Raw genomic sequence first — 23124 nt, forward strand, 5'->3', positions numbered from 1 at the left:
TCGGTGATAAATTCTGATATGTTTTTTGCAGCTGAATCGAACATGCTTTTGAAACTATTAAGAATATATCAAACATCAGAGATGTTTCTGGTATAAGGCAAATATCGATATTCAGTGAGCATCAGCTGTTTTCAGTATTATTTCAGCCTCTGTGGTACAGTGCTAAGATTCCAATTAAGCATAATTATAGTACAGTTGTTTTTTTTACTCCTGCATTGAAATGTAGTATCCGTTTTTATCAGCCTCGTCATTGGAAAATAAGCGGTAAAATATACATCCTGACGGCAGAGAACTAATAATGGACTTCATTTCTATGTCATTAGACTAACGAGCTGTGAAATCGACATAAAATGGACGGAGGCAGTTTTCCGGAATGTCATTTTCAGTGCGAAAACATCCCCAATGATTTGCTAAAACTTATTATCTTGACAATAAACAAGGCGTTACAAATGTATAATTTTTCACGTCTCAGCGATGGATATATGATTCGCGTTCTATGAAAACTGGGCTTTTGCATGATCGTAAAGCGTCTTCCCAACAGGAGGGAATCCCGTATTTTTTATATTTTTTGTATATATGCTATAATAGAAACTTTCTAATATAGCATATATACAAAAAAAATATGGGATTCCCTCCTGTGGTCGTCCCAGATTAGTATGTGCAGTTTGCACAGGCTAAAGAGTGACAACATTCTCAACCAAGACTGGATTAACATTTACAAAACAGCACAGGCTTATTTAGGACGACACTTTACGCACATGCATTAAGCCCAGTTTTTTCCAGGACGCGACTCATATAATTCCTCAGTTCTCAGTGATGGGTATATAATTCTTATGTTTGCGAGAAACTAAAGCCGTAGATTGAGCAATGACGTATCGTAATAATCTTAAAATGACATTGACAAAAACGCAAATAAATTTACGCTATTAAATAAATTAAATAACAGAAACAAATACCTCGCAAAGAGTTTCAGATGCATTATACTTAAAAAGAACTAATCAAATGTAATATACATCGAGTGGTTCGTTTAAAAAAAACTTCCATGCACGCGGAAATTGCTTTCCCTGATCAGCACGACTGTGCGGGCTGCACAGACTCAACTCGGACGAAACTTTACACACATGCGTTAAGCCCAGTTTTCCCAGAACGATGCTCTAATGGATATATAATTGTTCATTCTTCGAAAAATAAGACCCGCAGCAAGGACGTATAGGTAGTCATCTTTAATTAACATGAAAAACAAGACTCGCAGCAAGGACGTATAAGTAGTCATCTTTATATAACATTGACAAGACCGAACGGAATGTTAACTGATATATTAAATAAAAAAGATTCAAATACCTAAAGTGTTTCGAGTGTCCGAAACTTTAACAGAAATAATCAAATGTAATACCCATTGAGTGGTTTGTTTAACCTGATTTTTAGAAGGAACAGTTTTACCCGCAATATAACTTAATGCTGCGAGTAACAGAAACCATATAAATCATATACGACAATATATATGTAATAATTGAATGAATTTTTTTAACTAATGAGGCCAGGCGAAACTCTTTGTTTTCATTTCTTCAACTGTCAGTTACATTTTCAAACAGTATTTGCCAGAGAAACTGTGATTAACCCCGAAATAGCATGATCGTGATTTCCGTAAATAAACTAATTTTATAAGAACAGAACAATTAACACAAATTCCACAAAGTAAAGAAACAAAATATTTTTATTCAATATATGCATATGTATACACAAAACTTATAGGGTGCCAAATACAACAAGAGCACCGCATAACGGGTGCCACGCTCGGCTGCGAAAGCTTATCAGAATTTTTTTTTTTAGAGGTCACAGTGACCTTGACCTTTGACCTAGTGACCCAAAATGGGTGTGGCGTGTAGAACTCATCAAGGTGCATCTACATATGAAGTTTCAAAGTTGTAGGTGGAAGCACTTTGATTTTAGAGCCAATGTAAAGGTTTTAGCACGACGCCGGCGGACGGCTGACGGCGGACGTAGGACGACGAGCAGGCTATGACAATACCTCGGGTTTTCTCCGAAAACAGCCTCGCTAAAAATGATATCATCACATTTAATTTATACAAAATATATTCAAAACAGAACGATACAACGTTCTATTAACAAGTGGAACAATCAATATAAGACACCATTGTATTCAGTACTTTTTGATTGCAGGCCCAGAATACAATAGTTAAGACAGAAAATAAATTTAAAAAAACACACACACATCATTAATATGTTACTTTAAAAAATATTATGTATCTGAAGTAAAATCGGTAGTCTTAGAACATAATATATTGATTATACAATAGATATATATAACCATAAAATCAGCGCATTATACAAACACAATCTTACAGACCTTTTATAAGATTATAACATGCATAAGTTCATACATTACACTATCATACAAATGACGAATACACATTGTGGCATAAAAAGCATACAAAACACAAGTCTCAAATAACACAAATAAAAAAAAAATTCCAAGCAAAAAACTGTTTCACCTGAACACATTACTTAACCGATAATTTTGAGCGTCATCCGTCTATAGAGGGTAATGCAGCTGGTTTATTTAAATAACAAACTACAAGATCAATACCGCTTGAGGTAGCAACTGTCGCCAACGCATACCTCATACATGTCATGTAACTAGCCGTCCTGCTCAGCTCTCAGACCTTTGTCCAGCTCCGACATGACGCGCAGCACGAGTTCCTCTTGGTAGGGGAGACCAACAACTTGCACGTTGACAGGTAAACCTTCCGTACCTTGCATGCACTGCAAAATAAGGTTCGTCTTATTTGTAAACTTAGTAAAATATTATGTACATACGTTCATTTAGTAAAACTACGAAATTATTGTTAATCTATGGATTAACTGAAATATTACCACCAGCACCCGATTGTATAAACAGTTAAAGCGGCGGTTAACCACATACCGGCGGTTAAAAGTCGGTAACATGTTGGTTACTGGTCGGTAAGCGTTTGTATAAAATTTGGTTAGTTATACCGATCGGTTAAAACCCAGATAAAACATACCCTGCTTCCCTAGGTGGGTAAGTACAAGTAACCGAAAGGTAACTTACACAAAATGGCCGCGGCGCGCGACATTATAAAAGCTAACCATCGACGACCTTCACAATTTCGACGAATAAACAACAAATTGCAGCGACTGACACTTTATTTGACTTAATTTACAGGACAATACGATTTCCGACTTCGGACGACGAATTTAAGGACGCACAGAACGTGTTTCGTACATTCTATTATGGGTATGCCGTCTGTGATCCGATGCATCAATGGCGTCCATGTTAAAAGCATTTCTCCGAGAACAGGGAAGAACAAAAGTACAAACAAAAAAAACACGTTCGAACTAGTATCTTACCTTTAATAATCCTTTAAAATCCATAAATAATCCATTTAATTCAATAATTGACGCGTTTGCATCTAGGGTCTTTGATAATTATTTTAGCATAGGTAAATAAAGACCCTTATGCCATCATATCATTATATTCAAATAAGAACTCAATAAACTTTCTTCTTTGTCACACGCTACGTCATGTACTCTATGCACATTACTGCTGTTAAAATTAACCGGAGCAGTTTATCAAATGTGTCGTGTTCTGAGAAAAATGGGCATGATGCATGTGCTTACATTGTCGTCCCATATTAGCCTGTGCAGTTCGCACAAGCTAATCAGGGACGACACTTTCCGCTTTAATGACATTTTTTGTTAAAATGAAGTCCCTTCTTAGCATAAATCAATTTTTGGCGGAAAGTGTCGTCCCTGATTAGCCTGTGCGAACTTAACAAGCTAATCTGGGACGACACTTTACGCACATGCATTGTGCCCAGTTTTCTCAAAACACGACACAAATAATAGCCGTTGGTGAACTCGGTTGCATTTGCAGAACTCTGCATACAAAGATATATTTAAACTTGAACACTGTTTTATTTGTCTATGGTAAATTCCCTCATTGTAGAAGAAAGTAAGTAAGTTTATTGTAAACATAAGCCAAATTAGAAGAATAGTCTAGCATGTTACGACGACCATGTATAATTTTTATGTTACATCTAGAACACCTAGAAGAATAGACGTCTTTGAAAGCACTCTCTTGCAGTTTGGAAGCACCAGGGATTCCGCTAAATGATACAAATCCCGACAGCATTATTAATTTGTACCTGGTCATTTTGATGAACTCATAGTTACACTTTATTTTATTGTGAATTCATTTGTAAATGAATTTGATAAAAAAATACATGTCGCTGTTTATAAGCGTGACACTTCGCGCGAAAATTACGTCATTAGAAAATGCATTGTGGGAATGTTTTGGTTAAAGTTACCGGTGGTTAAATTCCACTGTGCGCTGTTAGGTTACTTTGCGGTATATCGTGTTTATACAATCGAGTTACCTTGAAGGTTTCTATACCTGAATAACCGCAAACTTACCAAGGTTTGAATGTTACCGAGCGGTAACTTTAACCAGCGTTTATACAATCGGGTGCTGGTTTGCAGCTGTACTCTTCGTATTAGTCTGCTTCTTTTATTTTATAAAGCGAAACAGAGTATAAGTGTATAATAACATTGGATTTGTTACATAAGTTGGGTGAGCATGTGTGACTCACTTTAGTACAATACATTTTCTGATGTCATTTTACTTTGTTTATAAAAGTGTGTATATCTGTTATATGACCTTGATAACGCATTTGTTCCCAAACGTCGTGTTGGGGTATTTCGCCATATTGCTGACGTCATCACTGGTAACCTTAGTGACGGGCATCGAGCCAGCAGGGTAGTTCAGAATATTATACAGCATGGCGTAACTGAATGTATCTAAAGTAAACGATCAAGCTGTAATGCAAAAATGGTTCTCGTGGAATATGTCCGTTACACATGAAATGTAAATGAAAATTCGAAAAATAACACGACAAATATAATTATAATCAATCTTACTGATTACATTCACGGTTTCACTGTGTGGTAATGCAACCGTTGCAGACACTGGACAGATAACCGCGTCTAGTTTCAGTTCCCTCCACGACGCTAGGAACTCGTCTTTGAATTGCTCGAAAAGACAATACAATCACATTTAAGACGCAAAAGTTTTATAGGTATTTGGAATACATTTTATACATACTGGAGCGTTGGTTTCTATGTTACATACTTGAAGCTTTTCATAACCGCTTATTGATATGAAACGGCTACGGAAGCCTAAATGGTATGAATTCATACAAAAATGATCATCAGTTTATTTTTCATCGAAATACACTGCTATGAACAACGAGCTGCATTGCGAACTTCGGTTTGTGTTTATTAAAACCATCATGATGACAATCAAACAAACTAAAAATCCTTTAAAATTTACCTGCAATTGTACAGCATGTTGGAACCAATCATTTACACCCCTACAAAGAAAACAAATATTGGTCGTGCTCTGTAAAAAGGGAGTTTAATGCATGTGCATAAAGTGTCGTCCCAGATTAGCCTGTGCAGTCGGCACAGGCTAATCAGGGAAGACACTTTCCGCCTAAACTGGATTTCTAAGTAGAGACTCTCCGTAAACGAAAAATATCATTAAATGCGGAAAGTGTCGTCCCTGATTAGCCTGTGCGGACTGCACAGGCTAACCTGGGACGACACTTTACGCACCTGCAATAAACCCCCTTTTCACAGAGCACGGTATTCCTTGTTATACCTGCATACATTATGCGCATGTCCGCCCAACAAGTCTAGTACATATAATTATTCAAAATCGGATCATAAGCTGATGAGATCTCGCGCGGAAACAAAATATCCATTACAAAATCAATATTAATAAGCAAATGCCAATAACTCTGAAAACCAGTGGAACGACCTGACAACAACGCGCATTATGGAGCATGTAAATGTTCAGGGTGCAGAATCAACGGGGTTTTCAGGGGTTTACACACGGGCTTGACAGGATGTAATCACACCATAAAGAACTTTATTTTTGTAAATATCTCAAGTTATTGAAATACAGTTGCAAAATCTTTTGTGCATAAAAGACAGCTTTTCTTGCAGTTTGTGCCGATGTCTTAAGGTATAAAAATAAATCCTTGAATACGTCAGAAATCGGTGACAACATTTCACGTTCCGTGAAGCGTAGCCGTGTAGTACAAATCAAATTTTGAACAAGAACACATGCTTATTAAATAAAGTAATTCAGATGTATTTCGCATGGCCATAAGCAGCATAAGAAAAATTGTTTTAAAAAGTTATTTCAAATTAAGCACCACTAGCCATCGTGTTTAAATCCATGAAAGTTAAAAGGGGTAACCCCACAAAAAAAGTCACGTGATCCTGCAGCCTGTGTTCATCAAATTCGGAACATAAGTGGCTGAGATCTCGCGCTGAAAAGAAGTGTGGCAGGCGGAAAGACGGAAATACGGACATTAGGTGGAAAAACGATTATCATCGAAATTCGTTTCAGACCGACGCAAACTCAATGCAACCAAAATTCAAATTCTAAATTACGGAAAAGTGGCGACTAAGTCGGGAGAATAACAATATAGAGCATAAATTTACCATAAAATGTCGATTAAGAAGAATGTTCTGATCATTATTAAAATATAATGGTAATACAATAATAAGTTTCAAAAATTACAAACGAGACACAATACACTATGCATTACAAATAATCCACATCAACAGCATAGTATAAAACAGTGGTATTGAATTCGTAATAATAATGCAGACCTATGACATTAATTGGTGTGCATGTTTTGTTACTATAGCAAATCTATCTTTGTCTTTATAGATAAAAAGACAGGCAGTATGACGTTATTTCAAAACATAGAATTATTAGGTTTACTTTTATTAAGGTAACCTACCTTAATCCCAAAGGGGCCCTTAATGCTCGTCCTACTTGCGGATCCTGTAAAAATGAATTAAAGTGTTTAAGTTTGAGGAATAAATACACGTATTATCAAATATACTTATGAATATCATATTAAAACCTATTGGCTTCTGTAGCATAGAATGTTAACTAACAGAAAGGAGCATGAGTTGCTTTATATTAAAAGAAACAATCAGAAACAACTGTCGACACGGACTGAAATGAGCATCGCCGCCATCAAAGTAAATCATATATCTCACCTTTATATGATTAACAAACCGATGAACATTACAGTTAATTTGGTAAATCCGATAACCTAAGGTAACCAAATTGAAGTCTTTTCGAGCGCATATTTTGACATGTCATGATGATCATTCCGCAAATTTTTTATTTACAAATTATTAGAACTTATAAATAATGGTCTTCATTTTTTCACTATTTGGCAAAGCTGCACAAATATGCAAAAAGACATATTGAATTGAATTGCAAAACAAAAAAATATGCGTGTCCAAGTTGTATTGTAATACCTTATTAAACATGGGATTTAAGCATGCATAATGCAGAAATGGTGGTTTTGCTTTAAGAATTTTTTATGTTATATTTTTTACTGATTTCTGCAACAATAATAAGCTAATAAGACATATTGTGTGTTTCAATACTGTTATCACTATTTCAAATACATTGCAATACGTTGTCTCGGAAAAAAATTGTCTTACTTTGTGCATAGAAAATCACGAATCATATCATGCAAACTACAGCTATTACACACCAGCGTACGCGACTATTCTGCCCCTTTGATGGCATTCTGTTGTTGTTACTGAGATATATTTAAAGTTCTTTTTACTTTATGTGTGAAATGTAGTGATATAGAATTGTTGCAAGCAAATTAAAAGTTAAATTTTCGATGTACAAAAAGGACTCTAAAGACCATCAGAGTTATGCGCTTTGGTCAGAAACAAACGCCGAACAGACGTGTGCAGCTTCAATTTAATACCCGTAGTAGACAGAGAGATATGGTGTTGTTGCAATCAGGCCTTAACTTGAAAACTGAGCCGACAAACGGGTGAGTAGTAGAGCTCGAACTTTTTGATAATAGTAGAGCATACACGAGAAGTCATGCTTAAACGAAATTCATACCTTCGCAGCGGCTTGCACTATCCACGATAACAACCAAAGCAGCCATCGCGGAAGAGTATGTGGAAATGTCAACTTAGCAATTTCAGGAACAACGATGTCTTTTCGCCTACAGAACGCACGTTGAATAACAAGAACATACTTTATTATTAAACAATATGACAGGAAAATGTCACAAAATTATTTAAAAAGACAATATCGTCTTTAATTGTAAAATTAACATAACACCAAAGAGCAGAAAACACTAAATACGTTACACAAAAGTCACGCACTTCTGTACAAGCTTATTCCTAAAGACAATATGAACCTTGCTCTGTGTAAAATGCATGGGCGTAAGGGGTGTCGACCCAGTGAAACCTGTGCAGTTCGCACAGGCTAATCAGGGACGACACTTTCCGCATTTACAATTTGTTTCGTTAAAGAAATACTCTTCATAGTGAAAATCCAGTTTAGGCGGAAAGTATCGTCCCAGATAAGCCTGCGCTGACATCACATGCTAATATGGGACGACACTTTACGCACAAGCATTAAGCCCAGTTTTTGCAGAACGAGGCTCATGTTATTTCACATATTAAGAATATTACTAAAGAACTTACAGCTGTGACATGTACTGTTCCCCACGGTCTCCTGTTATAGTTTTAATGTACAAATCCGGTATGGCATCCCTGACGTGAGGAGGGGTGAAAGCTACCAACTAGATAATATCATTACAATTTTATGTACGGATGCCTTACTTTCATCTTAAATAGTGGAAACACTTTGTGCAAGTGAATACAGACAATGTTTAACAATTATTTATTCATACATTTGAAACAAAAATGTGGTTGACATCTACGCTTATTTTCCTAATTTCACTGTAACCGGTATCAGTCTTAAGTACACAGGAAAAATGTCGAGTGTGCCAGTAATTATTGCCGGTTCGAATCCAGTATCAATTATAATATTTCATAAATACAATAGGGAAGTAGCATACAGTATGTCCCAGTCGCTCCAAGGTGTCTTTTGCTATCAGAACAGCCCTCTCGCAAGCGGGAACAGTACGGCAATAACCATCGTAGTCGTAGAAACCGACACGGAGCGGCTGTGTTGAGCTAAAAATCTGAAATAACATGAGTCGCGTTCTGACAAAACTGGGCATATTGCATGTGCGTAAAGTGTCGTCCCAGATTAGCCTGTGAAGTCCGGACAGGCTAACCAGGGACGACACTTTCCGCTTTTTATGGTATTTTTTTAGTTTCAAGGAAGTCCATCCATACCGTAAATCAAGTTTAGGCGGAAAGTGTCGTCCCTGATTAGCCTGTGCGGACTGCACAGGCTAATCTGGGATGACACTTTACGCACATGCATTAAGCCCAGTTTTTTTTCAGAACAAGGCTCACATGAACAGTGTTAGTTTGTTATTTACATATATCTTCTGTTATACTACATGTAAATAATTGTCAACCGACTTGCGTGACCGATTCACGTCACGACAGCATTTGATAAAACAAAATTCTTTCCGAATGGCTACAACAATTCATATATTTTACCATTATTTGCTTTTTTAAAGGTTTTTTTTTTCGTTAGATAATTATTGAGACTATATTTATAGTAATTGGACATCAGCTTGAGAATAGATCTATTCGTGAATTTTGACAAGGAGAATAAAACAGCTACTTTCATACTTTTTCATACTTTTTCTGCAGACGTTCGCTGTAACAAAGACCTATCAATATACAAGAAACGGTGCTGCTAAAATATCCACATTTACACACTTTAATAAAAGCGTTCAACGTTGAAATAATGTGTTGCAAGATGCAGAAATAAAATTCTCGGTAGCCCAACGATATGAGCAAACGTGAAACTGGAGATTTAAGAAAACTTCAACTGTGCAATCGCCACACAAAACCCGATACCTGAATACGAGCGTCTTTCTTGAAAAACTGGGCATATTGCTTGTGCGTTAAGCGTCGTCCCAGATAAGCATGTGCAGTCTGCACCGGCTAATCAATGACGACAATTTCCGCATGTTAGGTACTTGTCGTTTAAAGGATGTCTCTTCTAAAAGAAAATCTGGTGTAGTCAAAATGTGTCATCCGTGATAAACCTGTGCAGACTGCACAGGCTAACCAGAGATTACATTTTTTCGACAATGCTTTAAGACCGGTTTTCTCAGAGCAAGGCTCACGTGATTGTTGGAACTATACACTCCGTTTATTGACAAAGTCTAACGCACTCATAGCAACCGTACCGAATCGTTGAATTTCAGGGGCGCCACCTGTGGATCGAGAGCGAAGTGCAGGTCGCTAAGGCAATGCTTTAATGACTCCAAGATACCATCAAAGTCACGTGACATCGGCCCGACAGCGCCAGATACTGCAAAGTTTTGCAATATTAAACAACAACAAAACTTACGCTTTGCGATGTGTTTTTTTGAACGCAAGCACAAAAGAAAACATGGTATATATATTTAACAAATGTAATTTATATCGTTTCAAAGTTTATACAACTATCCGAGCAATTATGTTCCGTTTAAATATTGAGTAGTATTACTAATAGGAATTCCATTTATATTTTCCACAAAATCATGTTTAAGATTCTTACTTAGTGTCTGGCCTTTTGCGAGGGAAATGTGCCCCTTACGGCTGAAAGAAAGAGGCTCTTGTAAAACATCGAACTGTGCACTAAAGATTAAATATGTAGTATTTCACATACTATTTGTTCGATACGTTATATTTACGGGCTGGATTTTTTTCAAGATATGCGGTGAAAGAGAGAAGGAAACAAATGACTGACAACCGGTCATTTCACTATGTGTTATGTTTAATGATTTATAAAATTAACATCGTGATAAGTAAGTTATAAAGCAATTGTCGATGCAAACATCGGCCTGTTAAAGAACAAAAATATGTTAAAACAAACGTGATAAATAAAAGACATTAAGGCAAAACACTGTTTTCTCACTTAACCTGAAATTGTAAATATCATATACTAGTATTTATATGTTAATGTAAAACATAATATGCCGGTATTTGAACACACACGAAATTAAATCCGTTACGACCAGATATCAATGCCATTCTTAAGGAAACACACAAACACGATCGCATTGACAATGGATAACGACCTCATTCTTTCTAGCGTGGGTTTAAGCCCATAGCAGCCACAGCAATGACTCGGTTGTCGAATACTGCCTCCGACATCACTTCCAAAACCTGCAAATGACAATATTTTCGAACTGTATTGTGTATCTCATTAACTGCGTTGTGTCTACAAATACATATCTGGGAGCTTTATTTAAATTGAACGATATTATAAATATTTGAATATCTAATAGTATGGTATTTCAATAATACACAAAAGTAAAATCTGCTTAAGACCAACATGGCCGCAACATTTAGTTTCAGTAAAGCATACACGTTAAAAACTTCAAGGGGATTTCAAATAAAACAATCTTCTTTTAAAAAATAAACACGCACATAATATCAAACAAAAAAACTTAAGCTAAATACCAAACAAATCCAAACGTAAACAAAGAGTGTAAAATAATATTATCCACACGCTCTATATACATCTAATACATTTTACAACTAATACCTAAAACAGAGGCCCCGGCCCCTATAAGGGCCGCCTCGCCCCCTGTGGATCCTCCTGGTACTCGACTGAGGTCAACGGGGTTTAAGGTCCTTCCAAATATAGGGTTGTTAGTCTCAGAACTGGATGTAAAAAACAACAACATAGTGCCAGTGTTTTTCCCTATTTCGGGAACGGAGCAGCGTCCTTTAGACTGGAAATAATCGTGCCGTTAAAACTAAGACTAAAGTTTGGATATTTAAATACAAATACTGAAAATTGAGAATACGTGTTTTCAATATTATATTAACAAAGGTTCAACACATAGAGCTGCATACGGAAGTTCAATAAATGTTTAATTTTATTTACATTTTTTGAAACCTTTTATTAATAATTTTTAGGCAGTATGTTGTGAAAAATATTTATCTTTTAAGTTGGGTCACAAATTCTGACCGAAAAACCCTGACGTCAACATTAAGTTTTTAAGTGTATAACGTAAACCGAATGAGTATTGATTAAAAGTACACCGAATATAAGACTCTAAGCGAAGTTTGAATTGAACAATTGAAACTTTAGTACAATAAAATAAATGACATCATGAAAGGACAAAATCGATTGATACCTACATAGCCGCCGAATATATAGTTAAATCGGGTAACCGAGATCTTTAACTAAATGGGTTTTGTTGTATATGATATCATCGTCAAGCAATAAAACAAAACCTTATGTGTTAGACAACTTTTCTCTCATTACGTATAATTCTACAAATAAAAGCTTATAACTAGACTCACTTCAAAAAACTAATTATGTTACATAAAAATACCTCACAATTTTCAATAAGCGCGGAAATTAACTAATAACATAATAGTACGTACAGCATCATGGTCTGTGGAACATTTGTTCTCACAAACGGAACCGCTCCAAGGTCCTTCAAGACCTGAAACGATCATCAAAGTTTTCTTTGGTGTTCTTACCGACACAATTATTGTCAAACCAGCGATTGGTAAAGCCTTGCGGCGTACATTGTTTAAGGCTATATCATTCAATTATTTTTACGGTCATTACCTCCTACATGTTATTGAAGGAGGGCATTTATACGTTAACGTCATTCTAGACTGTGTACGCTGTGCTATTAAAACACTCAAACCGGGAGCGATTCTCAACAAAAAGAGACGTGTTAATATTTTATCTGAAAGACGTGAAACGACTGAACAAATGTTTACAGCTAAAATCTACGATTATTTCACTTTTTTTCATAACATAAAACACGTTGATAAATCAAATACTAAATTAAAATTCACAAGAAGAAGTGTAAGAATATGAACGACTAATAGTCATTTGCAAATAATTTTCTGCTGAACAGCATAAAACTCATTCATGCATACCAGATAGGTACATAAAGACTACCAACAGCAAAATCGTAAAATGGCTATTTTTATGTTGCTAGTATTGTGCTACAAAATTATGGTCACGTGGTTAGGCGGGAAAAGTTGCATTTTTTCGAGCTCGTAAAATATTAAACAAAACTAAGCTAATATAATTCAAATACATCATATAGTGAGTAGAAAACGATCAAAATGTGTATATAACTGATGGATATATGTTATGGGGAAATATAAAAAAAGGAAAAGTAGAGGTAGTAGTGGTAGTGAAAGTGGAAAAGTAAACAAAGGAAAAATTTTCAAACCAAGAGGCCCGTCCGGAGATACAAACGTTTCGGTGAGTGACATTTTATCTGAGACGAATGCTGTGCTTTATGAAACTGAGTGTGTAACATCTCTAGAAATTGATAACAATGTGTTCAGTGAATGTGTTAGTAATATTAGTAGTGTGAGTTGTGTTGCAAGTAACTCTGACCAACAGAAAGTCCCAGCTATGGCAACTATGGCAGAACCATTAAATAGGGAGTTGTTGGCATACTTGAAAAAAATTGATACAAGAATGGATAGCACAGAGAAAAGGTTACATACTCTTGAAGAAGTAGAAAGGAAAGTCAGCAGCTTTGAATCTGAACTGAAAAAGCTTTGGCTAGTGGTCGATGACAGAAACCGGAAGTTGGGGGATCAAGTGGCGAAAGTTGAGGAAAAAACTGAAAGTATTGATTTTGCTCTGAATCAGGTTAATAGTAAGGTTAGTGAGCTGGAGAAACAGAGAAATAATTTACAAGATGAAATAGTGTATCTACAATCCCAGTCCATGAGGAACAATTTGGTGTTCATTGGCATACCGGAAACACGCACCGGCACGTTTGAAGACGCGGAAATCACGCTGCGGTCATTCCTCCAGGAGAAAATGAAATTAGCCAAGGAAGAAGCAGCCTCAATACAGTTTGAGCGTGTGCACCGGTCACCTGGGACCCCGATGCCTGGTAAAACTAGAAACATTATTGCCAAATTTGCCTTCTTTAAAGACAGAGAAAATGTGAGGAAGAGATGGAAGGTACTGGTTATCGTGTCTTCGAACAATTCCCTCAGGAAGTCCTGCATAAGAGGACAATTGGTGCCATTAATGAAGGAGGCGAGGAGGCAGGGTAAACGAGCGTACCTGGCCTACGACACCCTCTACATAGACGGAACTCCGGTGCGAGTGTAGGAGCACGACGGCGGTGATGTTAAGATCCTTTCATGGAACATAAACGGTCTAACAGATTGTAAAAAGTCATGTCCTAATTTTGTAAATATTTTGAGCAATCATGATACATGTTTTCTGTATGAAACATGGTCAAATAGTAATAGCGATATAAATTTAAGTGGATATTTAACTTTTAACTTTTTTAGAAAATTCCAACATAAAAAAGCTCGAAGAAATAGTGGTGGCATTGTTTTGTATATTAAATCTGAATTATCTGATGGTATTGAAATTGTAAAAAACCACTATGATACAATTATTTGGCCAAAACTTGACCATACTTTCTTTAATACCCCAAATGATTTGTATATATGTGCAACCTATTTATGGGGGCAGGATTCTCCAGTGTACAATACACTTAACGTTGATCTCTTTGAAATTTTAGAAAATGATATTACTTACTTTTCTGAACTATGGCCAAATTTTTGTTGTAGGCGACCTAAATAGTAGAGTTGGAAATAAATATGATTATATTGTTCAAGACATAATTAACACTGTATATGATGATGATGATTATTGCCCAGATAACACCTTAGTTAGGGCCTCAATAGATACTTTAGTAAATAGTCATGGTGTAAAACTATTAGATTTATGTAAAGCCACAGGTTTACGCATTGTTAATGGCAGAGTTGGCAATAGCTGCAAGCATACTTTTTATTCTCATAACGGTACGTCTGTCATTGATTTTTTGTTGACAAAAGAAATCACATTTTCAACTATATCGGATTTTGACGTGCACGACTTCAATGAATTTAGTGACCACGCACCGCTACATTTCTCTTTGTTTTGTAATAATGTCCCATCAGAGTTTAAGTCATACACTGATGTCAATTATAAATGGGACGATGTTTTACGCGAGCAATTTCGCTCAGGGATTATTTTATTGTTACCTACATTTAATAATATTGTGCAACATATAGATTTTTCAAGTCGATCATCAATTAACGACGTTTTGAATAGTTTTACTGATACCATTCGCAGCGTTGCGGACCCGTTATTTTCCAAAAGCCGTGTTTATAGTACAAACCCTAGTTTCAATGTAAATACCTGTATAAAGCATGCGGAATGGTTTGATCATGAGTGCGTTATTGCACGAAATTTGTACCACGCCGCGGCGCTTTACGTGTTTTTAACTCTTGTAAAACAGATACAAATAGAGATTGTTTATGTTCAAGTAAGAGATACTATAAAGATTTAATTCGTAAGAAGAAAGCCTCTTGTTATAGACAAAAAATATTGAATATTGAAAATTTAAGGAAACACAAACCAAGAGACTTTGTGCGATTTTTTAAATCAAAACATAGCGTCATAAATAACAAAATATCTTTAGAAGAATTTACACGGTTTTTTAACAATCTTAGTAACAATATGTCTGATTTTTGTAATACTGAAGCAGAAGATTTCTGTCTAAATAATGATTTTAACTAAGAAAATTCAACATTTCCTGAACTTGATGTACCTATATCTGTTGAAGAAGTTAAGTATGCAATTAAACATTTAAAACGTAATAAATCATCTGGCAGTGATTGTATTTTGAATGAATATTTTATTGAATGTGCTGATATTTTATCTGCCCATTTGTGTGACTTATTTAACGGTATCTTTGTATCGGGTTTCTTTCCCGATAAGTGGACAGAAGGCGTTATAATCCCTTTGCATAAAAAAGGTTCTTTAAACGATGTCAATAACTATAGAGGGATTACTCTAGTAAGTTGTTTTTCAAAATTATTTTCCACGATTTTAAATAAGCGCATCGAAAGTTTTTGCAATGAAAATACTATTATTTCGGATGCGCAGTTCGGATTTCGGAAAGGATATTCGACTGTTGATGCTATTTTTATACTGATGTCAATTGTTCAAAATTATTTAAATGAAAATAAAGGTTTGTATGTAATTTACGTCGACATGTTAAAATGTTTCGATAGTATATACCGTAATGCATTATGGCTGAAAATGTTTAAGTCTGGTATTCAAGGCAAATTGCTTAGAATAGTTAAGGATATGTATTCAAATGTCAAGTCTCCTGTTAAATCATGTTCATCTTACTCAGATTATTTTAGTTATGCTGTTGGCCTGTCGTCATCTCACTGTCGCATTGTCGTCCTCGTACTATCGCGTTCTCGCATTGTCGCCATCGTACTGTCCCACTGTCGACATCGTATTGTCACACTGTCGTCAGCTCACTGTCGCATTGTCGTCCTCGTACTAACGCTTTCTCGCATTGTCGCCATCGTACAGTCGCATTGTCGCCATCGTATTGTCGCACTGTCGTCATCGTATTGTTGCATTGTCGCCATAATACTATCGCGTTCTCGCATTCTTGCCCTCTGGATTTTAATGTGTTGGCCACGTTGGCCCTAACGGTATTCCGTACATTGATCATTACAGGTTTTTATGCGGCTATGATGCGGTACACCAATCTACACGCAGAGTTTTCGTTCCTTGCTCTCAATCTCTGCAATCATGTGAAAATCCTACCAGATTTTGTAAGATTTTTTTCGGCGTAAGCTGTTTTAAGCCAGCTTTTCACCCTGACTTGACCTTTGTAAGTGTCCAATAATATTCAAATAAAATTTACCGCGGCTAGGTACGAATGAATACACTTCATTTATTCCATTGGCTGAGTTGAGTATAACACCAGAACATTGGAAACATATCCGCGTCTTTGTAACACTGTTTTACTGCATGAAACAATTTTATCTCTAATTAAAAGGCTCAATAGATAGAACAGTTTTACAATAAATTTTCGACATAAATACAGTTTGTGCGTTCACCTTTTATTTTCAGAGAATTACCAGCGCAAAAGCGTTTATACTAAAGGCTATATTCTCATATTTAGTACTTACTTGCATTGCATTTCAACCCGCGAGGTTTCGGGTCAATTCGCGGCCAGTGTGTAAAAGTCAGAGTTTATATACAGGTCATCACCGGAGTTCGCAGAAGGGGTTGCGATCTTTTCATTGAAGGAAAAAATTGTAATCTATGCTATTTTTGTCTGATGGAGTAAATAGTTCGTTTATTCGCTTTGTCGATATATCAATATTTTAGGCACAGCTGTTGCCTTGGTCGTGTACTGTTGGCGTAAACAAGCCGTCGTTTCAGCAGCAGAATTGTTACCTAACTTTAATGCATTGCATTCCAATCCGCAAGGCATCAAGGTCAGTTTGCGGTCAGTTGCAGAAATCTTTATATAAACGCCGTCTCGTAAACTTTGTGCACTTGAAGTCTGTTTTGATCAGAAAGATACTAAATAAAGATGTGGTATGTCAATCATCGATTTTTAATATGTTTTCAACATTTGCATGATAAGGACCAATTTTGATAAAATTAATTAGAAATATTTATCCATTTAGACCAGTTTATTAAGCATGAGCACAATAATTCACTATACTATAATTATGCAATTAAATAAGATTCGAGTATTGCCGGCTGACCTATATGCACTCGTTTATTTTCATGTTTCTTGTGTTTTTCTATTCTGTAAATATAGATATCTGAGTAATAATATCACATAAAGCAAAATAAGCCACGAAATCTGGCGCAACACCCCGTAATTGATTTGCTTGTGATGTAGCTAAGAACTGCGCAGAAAAAAGGCATCCGCTACTTTTTATCTCATAGAGATAACTTTTGATCGTTCATAAACATCGACCACAATCAACGCCGTATATCTTTTTTTAAAGATATTTCTTGTTTCGTTTAAGTGATATAGGATAAAGTTGCATCATTTTCTTTTATATTTTGAAAATATTAAATAAGTTAAGGTTCATGGTAAATTTTATTTACCTCAATTAACAAATAACAACGGTAAAATTATTGTACCAGTGACTTGGCTATCATCACGTGGTTGGGTATGAAGGTAGGGATTGGATCCAGCTTTGGTGGTTCTAGTCCAATCTCTGTGCGGAGGTTGGGCTATGATAGTTTAAGCTGTCTATCATATACCATATTGAAACTGGTAAATACATCTTGCTCGCATGTCTGTGACAAATAGAGTGATCATTTAATGTGTTGACGCGGCTATGATGCCGAACACCTTCGGCACGATTGACCCTACGCGATATAGGATTTTATTCGAAACGGGAACAGTTCGACTTAATTAAGGATCAATGGTCTTCGTCACTGACCATTCACCCAAAAAATTTGACCTGGGTCTAAAGCCGACGAAAAGGTGAGTAGAGTAGTTCGAACTATTCGGTGAATAGTCAAACTAAAGACACCTGTAAGTTTTACCTGTATGATAACCGCGTCCTGTGATTTGTAGTCTTCGAGCCAATGTCCCAGCCCTGCTGATGAGTCGTTGCCAGCTAGTTCGAAGCTTTCTGGGTCGCAACAAACGCAACAACATGGTATGTAGATACCTTTTATATAACACTTCCACTGTAGCGGTCTCCCGATATACCCCATGCATATACTATATGTATTATACGTGATAAAGTAAAAAGTGCCTGAATAACTACAGCACATAAACAATCAACTTGAAAACGTTTAGGTACATTACATTATGTAATAGTACAAACTTTTCTTTATGAAAAACGTTAATGTAAATGTATCAAATGCTTAGCACTTAGATTTTTTCATTTAGTCATTATAGTTATAAGCAATTTTAAATATCCAAAAACAACAACTGTTGCTTACTTACAACAACGCATTTTGTTTCCATTACATCAAAGGCGTAAGTCACGTTGCATATTCCAAAAAGTTCACTTACGGAGATTGTAAGAATCTGCTTCTGTGTAGATGTCAATTATCGGAAACTTTTAAATAGATCCCCAGCATAAGAAAATTTATCACGTGATTGCACATTACCTTTAAGACTAACTGGTATTCCATGAAGTGGTCCATTTTTCTTATCTAACTTATCCAGAGATTGTGCAATAGCCTGAAGTAAACAATACACACGTTGTTGCAGTATTCACAATATATAACACTATAGACCATCACATAAACAAGTTGGTTTTTATTTTAATTATATCTGCAGTTTGGATCTTATTGTAAAGAACATCAATTTTGGCATGGCCATGTGCATGTGGGGGAGACCGGCTGACCCTAAGAAAACTACACATCTCCAGTATGGTGACCACCAATTTAAGCACCAGGAGTAGGAACTGAACCCATGTAGGAAACGCGAGGGGGAAACACTGCGCTAGCGGGACAACTATGTAAGAAATAGAAATTTAAATGATTATATTTTTTATACAACTTACTTCAGCCTCCGGCAAAAATTCTGTCACACAATTGAGTCTGTCCGTTGCTTCTAATGCCTATAACAAAAAAATCACGATAAACGTATTCATACAAGCAATATATTGCATTGTAAAAAACGACATGATTAATATGTCTTCGCCCGAATAATACTATGACCAAGCTATACAATGATCAAACATATGAATAATTAAAACCTAAAAATAGTATTATACTTATATTTTGTATAACTAAATTACTAGTATTAAATAAAAAATATATTTTTCATTCCGTAAAAACAAAGAACAAACGTAATTTGAAACAAGGCTTAACCCATTTATGCCCAGTGGACTCTTCCATCCTTCTAAATTGGATCAATTTATTTCCAAAATTAGTGATATCTAGTATATTTATTTCTATATTTAGAATATTTCTTTAATTTCTTCAAGCAAACATCGCAGACCCTGATGAGGCGCCGCATCATGCGGCGTCTCATCTGGGTCTATGCTGTTTGCCAAGGCCTTTTTTATCAAGATGCTATGCATAAATGGGTAAAAAACACTCCTGAAGAGAATTATATACGAATGCGGGATTACAGTAAAAAATAAATCATTGTTTCTACCACTAACCATAATCTGGTAGGCATGCAGGACTTGTAATGCAGTCAGCGAACCATTCTGCAGTTGTCTCTGTAGCTCCATATATGGTAATGCAACAATCGTCTTCGCCTGGTCACATGTCATCTTAACATACATAGTAATATGAGTGAATGCATGACTTAACATAAAATATATCATTTCAAATAGAATTAGAGTTAATAAACGTGCAAAAATATTCAACCATGTAATCTGGAAGGATGATTACATAATAATAATAAATAGGCCGTGATCTGTGAAAAAAGGGGTTTAGTACATGCGCGTAAAGAATCATACGAGATTAGCCTGTTCAGCCTGCACAGGCTTATCAGGGACGACACTTTCTGTTTTTATGGTATTTTTCGTTTAAAGAAAATCTCTTCTAAACAAAAATCCAGATTAGGCGGAAGTTGATGTTCCTGTTTAGCCTGTGCGGACTGCACAGGCTAATCTGGGACGACATTTTAAGCACATGCATGAAACCCCCTTTTCACAGAGCACGACACATATATGTTTTATCATATGAATGTTATCTGTTACTTGTTTAATCAAGTGACCATCTGTTTGTATCGAAGCGAAACTATTTTTTTATGGAGCACATCCATTGAACATGTTCAAACAACGTAGACCAATACGCAGCTAGGAGCGATTGAATAAAAAATTATTAAAGGAAAGCATACTGAAAACGTCTAGATGTAGTAATTTCAGTACCCCACATTCCCGTAAGACCTCCTCAACATTTGCTCTAGCTGCCTTGCATTGTTGTCGCTTCCTCTGAATCTTTTTGCCAACCTTTAATAATGAATGCGGTATTGGAGCATAGTACAATTACAGTAACAAACCACAAATCCGCATTACAATCACTAGATTTTTTTACATTTCTTGAGTTAAACGAGTTAATACGTTGTGTTGTTGTTATTTTTTAATCAAAATAATTGTGTACACAAATAAAGACGTTGACAATATTTGTTTGTTGGATGGATAGATCCTTGACTATAAGATTGCTTATATCACCTGTAATCTGCAAATTATGAATGGAAAATGTAAATGTAAGAACACTGTAGCATTATTTAATAATTCAATGATCGCTCTGTGATGTTTTGATATAGATATATATTATAATACTTTTAAATAAATACCACACATACCTGAGTTGCAGTTTTCCATTTCTTTACTCTTTCTACAACGAAAATTGTCAATACTGCTCCAGCACCAAAAGCGAAAACCTTACAGCTGTTGCTTGCCATTTTTAATTGTGTTCTGAAAAAAAGGAAATGATTTTATAAATGCAAGGTAAAAATAGTATCAGATACATATAACATTATTTTGATCATAATACGCAAAATATGCAAAAGTTTTCATTTTAAAATATCATATTTAGCATGTTTTAGATTTTCTTGAATTGTTGAGAGAATGGAGTGAGCCTGTTCATTACTGACCATATTTACTACAATAAATTATGCAATGAAGCCCAACGCATGATACACAGTAACAAAGGAGAAAGACAAACGACCATTAAAGAAAATCACATTTAAGAAAATCAGACCACACCAAGATTAGGCAACATGTATAATACCCAAATTCCGAGAGCATTTGCCATTATTCGTAGCAACTTGGGGGATGCATGTACTTATTTACTATATACATTAATTATATACTCAATAGACAAAACACAGTGTAGCAAAAATCACAGGCAGCAGAATCATAAATTTGCCCCCCGGACCCTACCGCCCCCCCCCCACGGACCCCCCCCCCCCCCCCCGCCCCCAGAGCTTACCCCAGGGGTTCCAGATTGTTAAATGTATGTACACCTGTTGTGTCTGGTTTGACTTTTCAACAACGTATATCGACACAAATACACAGTTTGAAAAAATACCCCTCGTAAAGGTATTATATATAATTACCTATAGGTGTACATTTAACAATCTTGAACCCCTTGGGTAAGCTTGGGGGGGTAGAGTCCGGGAGAGGGGGCAAATTTATGATACGTTTGCCTGTGGCAAAAATACACCAATTGAGATAGTTCTGGCTACCAAGGGATCTTTTCACGGTTTGGTAAATAGACAACATTGAAAAAAGTTGTTTCAGATTCGCAAATTTTCGGTTAAGTTTTGATATTTGTGAGGAAACAGTATTACTGGACATTCGCCATGGTTTAATATAGCCATTATATGCATCTTTTGACGATTTAAAAACCTAAAAATTATAAAGCGTTGCAACGCGAAACGATTGAATAATTTGGAGAGTTCTGTTGTTGTCGTTAAAATATGTTAAACTAAGAACATTGCTTATATGACGTATAAAATACGCTTCTTATGTATGGCTGGCAGGATAGCTCAGTTGGCTAATGCGATTTTACATCAGGTTTCCGGGGGTCACTGGTTCGAGCCCTGCCGCAGGCTACTTTTTTTTCCTTTTTTAAATTTTATATTGGATTTTTTACTGGAACTTTTAAAATTTCATGTTTACATTTATCAATGTAAAGGATTTAATGAAAAACTTCAAAACATGCCAAAATCTGTGAAAAGGCCACTTTTAAAGTCGCTTATTATGATTTTTGACAGGTCGTTCAATACTACATGTATATAAACTGTACGCTGAAGTTTCTTTAGCTACAATTGAGATAGTACTGTACTGTCCTCAAAACAATGGTCAATGTTCTCTACTCTGAAAGCAAATCAATGGTTCTTAGAGTTTACCCGCTGTGATTATAGATTTTGACGGACTATGCCTGTGGTGATTTTTTGTGAATTTTTGCAAAAATTTATAGCAACTGTTAGCAAAATAACTATGAATTACGCGTTTATATGAAAAAAACATGGTTGTGTTTGCACGATATAATTAATTGTTATCAGTTTACATCAATTTCTTTGAAACTCAAATAGACTTTCAAGAACAATATGAAAAGGTCAATTTGTAGAACGTCCGAAATATTTATCCGAAATGACATGCGATAAAGATATTTTATAAATTGTTCTAATATGTTGGCATTAAAAAAACACTCAATATATTTTATTCATGCGCACGTGATCGAAATTACGTACCTAGTTATCAAAATCCATGGACACTCATTTCACGTATGCAAACTGTAGTAGAGGTGGAGGCCGAGGCATATGTATCAATATATGC

General features: G+C 35.8%; 1 protein-coding gene across 3 annotated transcripts; it reads right to left on the reverse strand.

Moving 5' to 3' along the window:
• Window positions 1-1696: 1696 nt before the first annotated feature.
• LOC127845860 (vitamin D3 hydroxylase-associated protein-like) lies at window positions 1697-23072 on the reverse strand. 3 transcript variants are annotated; one of them, XR_008033440.1, is made up of 20 exons: window positions 23040-23072; window positions 21144-21255; window positions 20707-20787; window positions 19990-20103; window positions 19384-19440; window positions 18986-19058; window positions 18410-18498; window positions 12424-12485; window positions 11573-11691; window positions 11103-11190; window positions 10580-10620; window positions 10227-10351; window positions 8970-9095; window positions 8593-8690; window positions 8000-8105; window positions 6858-6901; window positions 5372-5411; window positions 4967-5071; window positions 4700-4839; window positions 1697-2784 (listed from the first exon to the last, which is right to left on the reverse strand). XR_008033440.1 is itself a non-coding variant. In XM_052377029.1 (20 exons), exons 2-20 carry the CDS (start codon window positions 21240-21242, stop codon window positions 2659-2661), a joined length of 1740 nt encoding a protein of 579 aa, XP_052232989.1. In that variant the 5' UTR covers window positions 21243-21255; window positions 23040-23069; the 3' UTR covers window positions 1697-2658. The 3 variants fall into 3 exon arrangements, 2 of the variants coding, with proteins under 2 accessions (XP_052232989.1, XP_052232990.1); XM_052377029.1 differs by having other exon boundaries at window positions 4960-5071; window positions 23040-23069; XM_052377030.1 differs by lacking the exon at window positions 1697-2784 and having other exon boundaries at window positions 4825-4857.
• Window positions 23073-23124: the final 52 nt, after the last annotated feature.

The sequence above is a fragment of the Dreissena polymorpha genome, chromosome 9, assembly GCF_020536995.1.
Source record: "Dreissena polymorpha isolate Duluth1 chromosome 9, UMN_Dpol_1.0, whole genome shotgun sequence".
In the NCBI taxonomy this organism is placed as follows: Eukaryota; Metazoa; Mollusca; class Bivalvia; order Myida; family Dreissenidae; genus Dreissena; species Dreissena polymorpha.

Coding starts and splice junctions, on each gene's coding strand:
- LOC127845860 (XM_052377029.1), bottom strand. CDS start 21,242: ATGGCAAGCAACAGCTGTAAGGTTTTCGCTTTTGGTGCTGGAGCAGTA. Junction 10,621..11,102: donor CCCACGCTAGAAAGAATGAG/GTCGTTATCCAT, acceptor TCTTTCTTTCAG/CCGTAAGGGGCACATTTCCC. Junction 9,096..10,226: donor CCCTGAAATTCAACGATTCG/GTACGGTTGCTA, acceptor ATGTTATTTCAG/ATTTTTAGCTCAACACAGCC.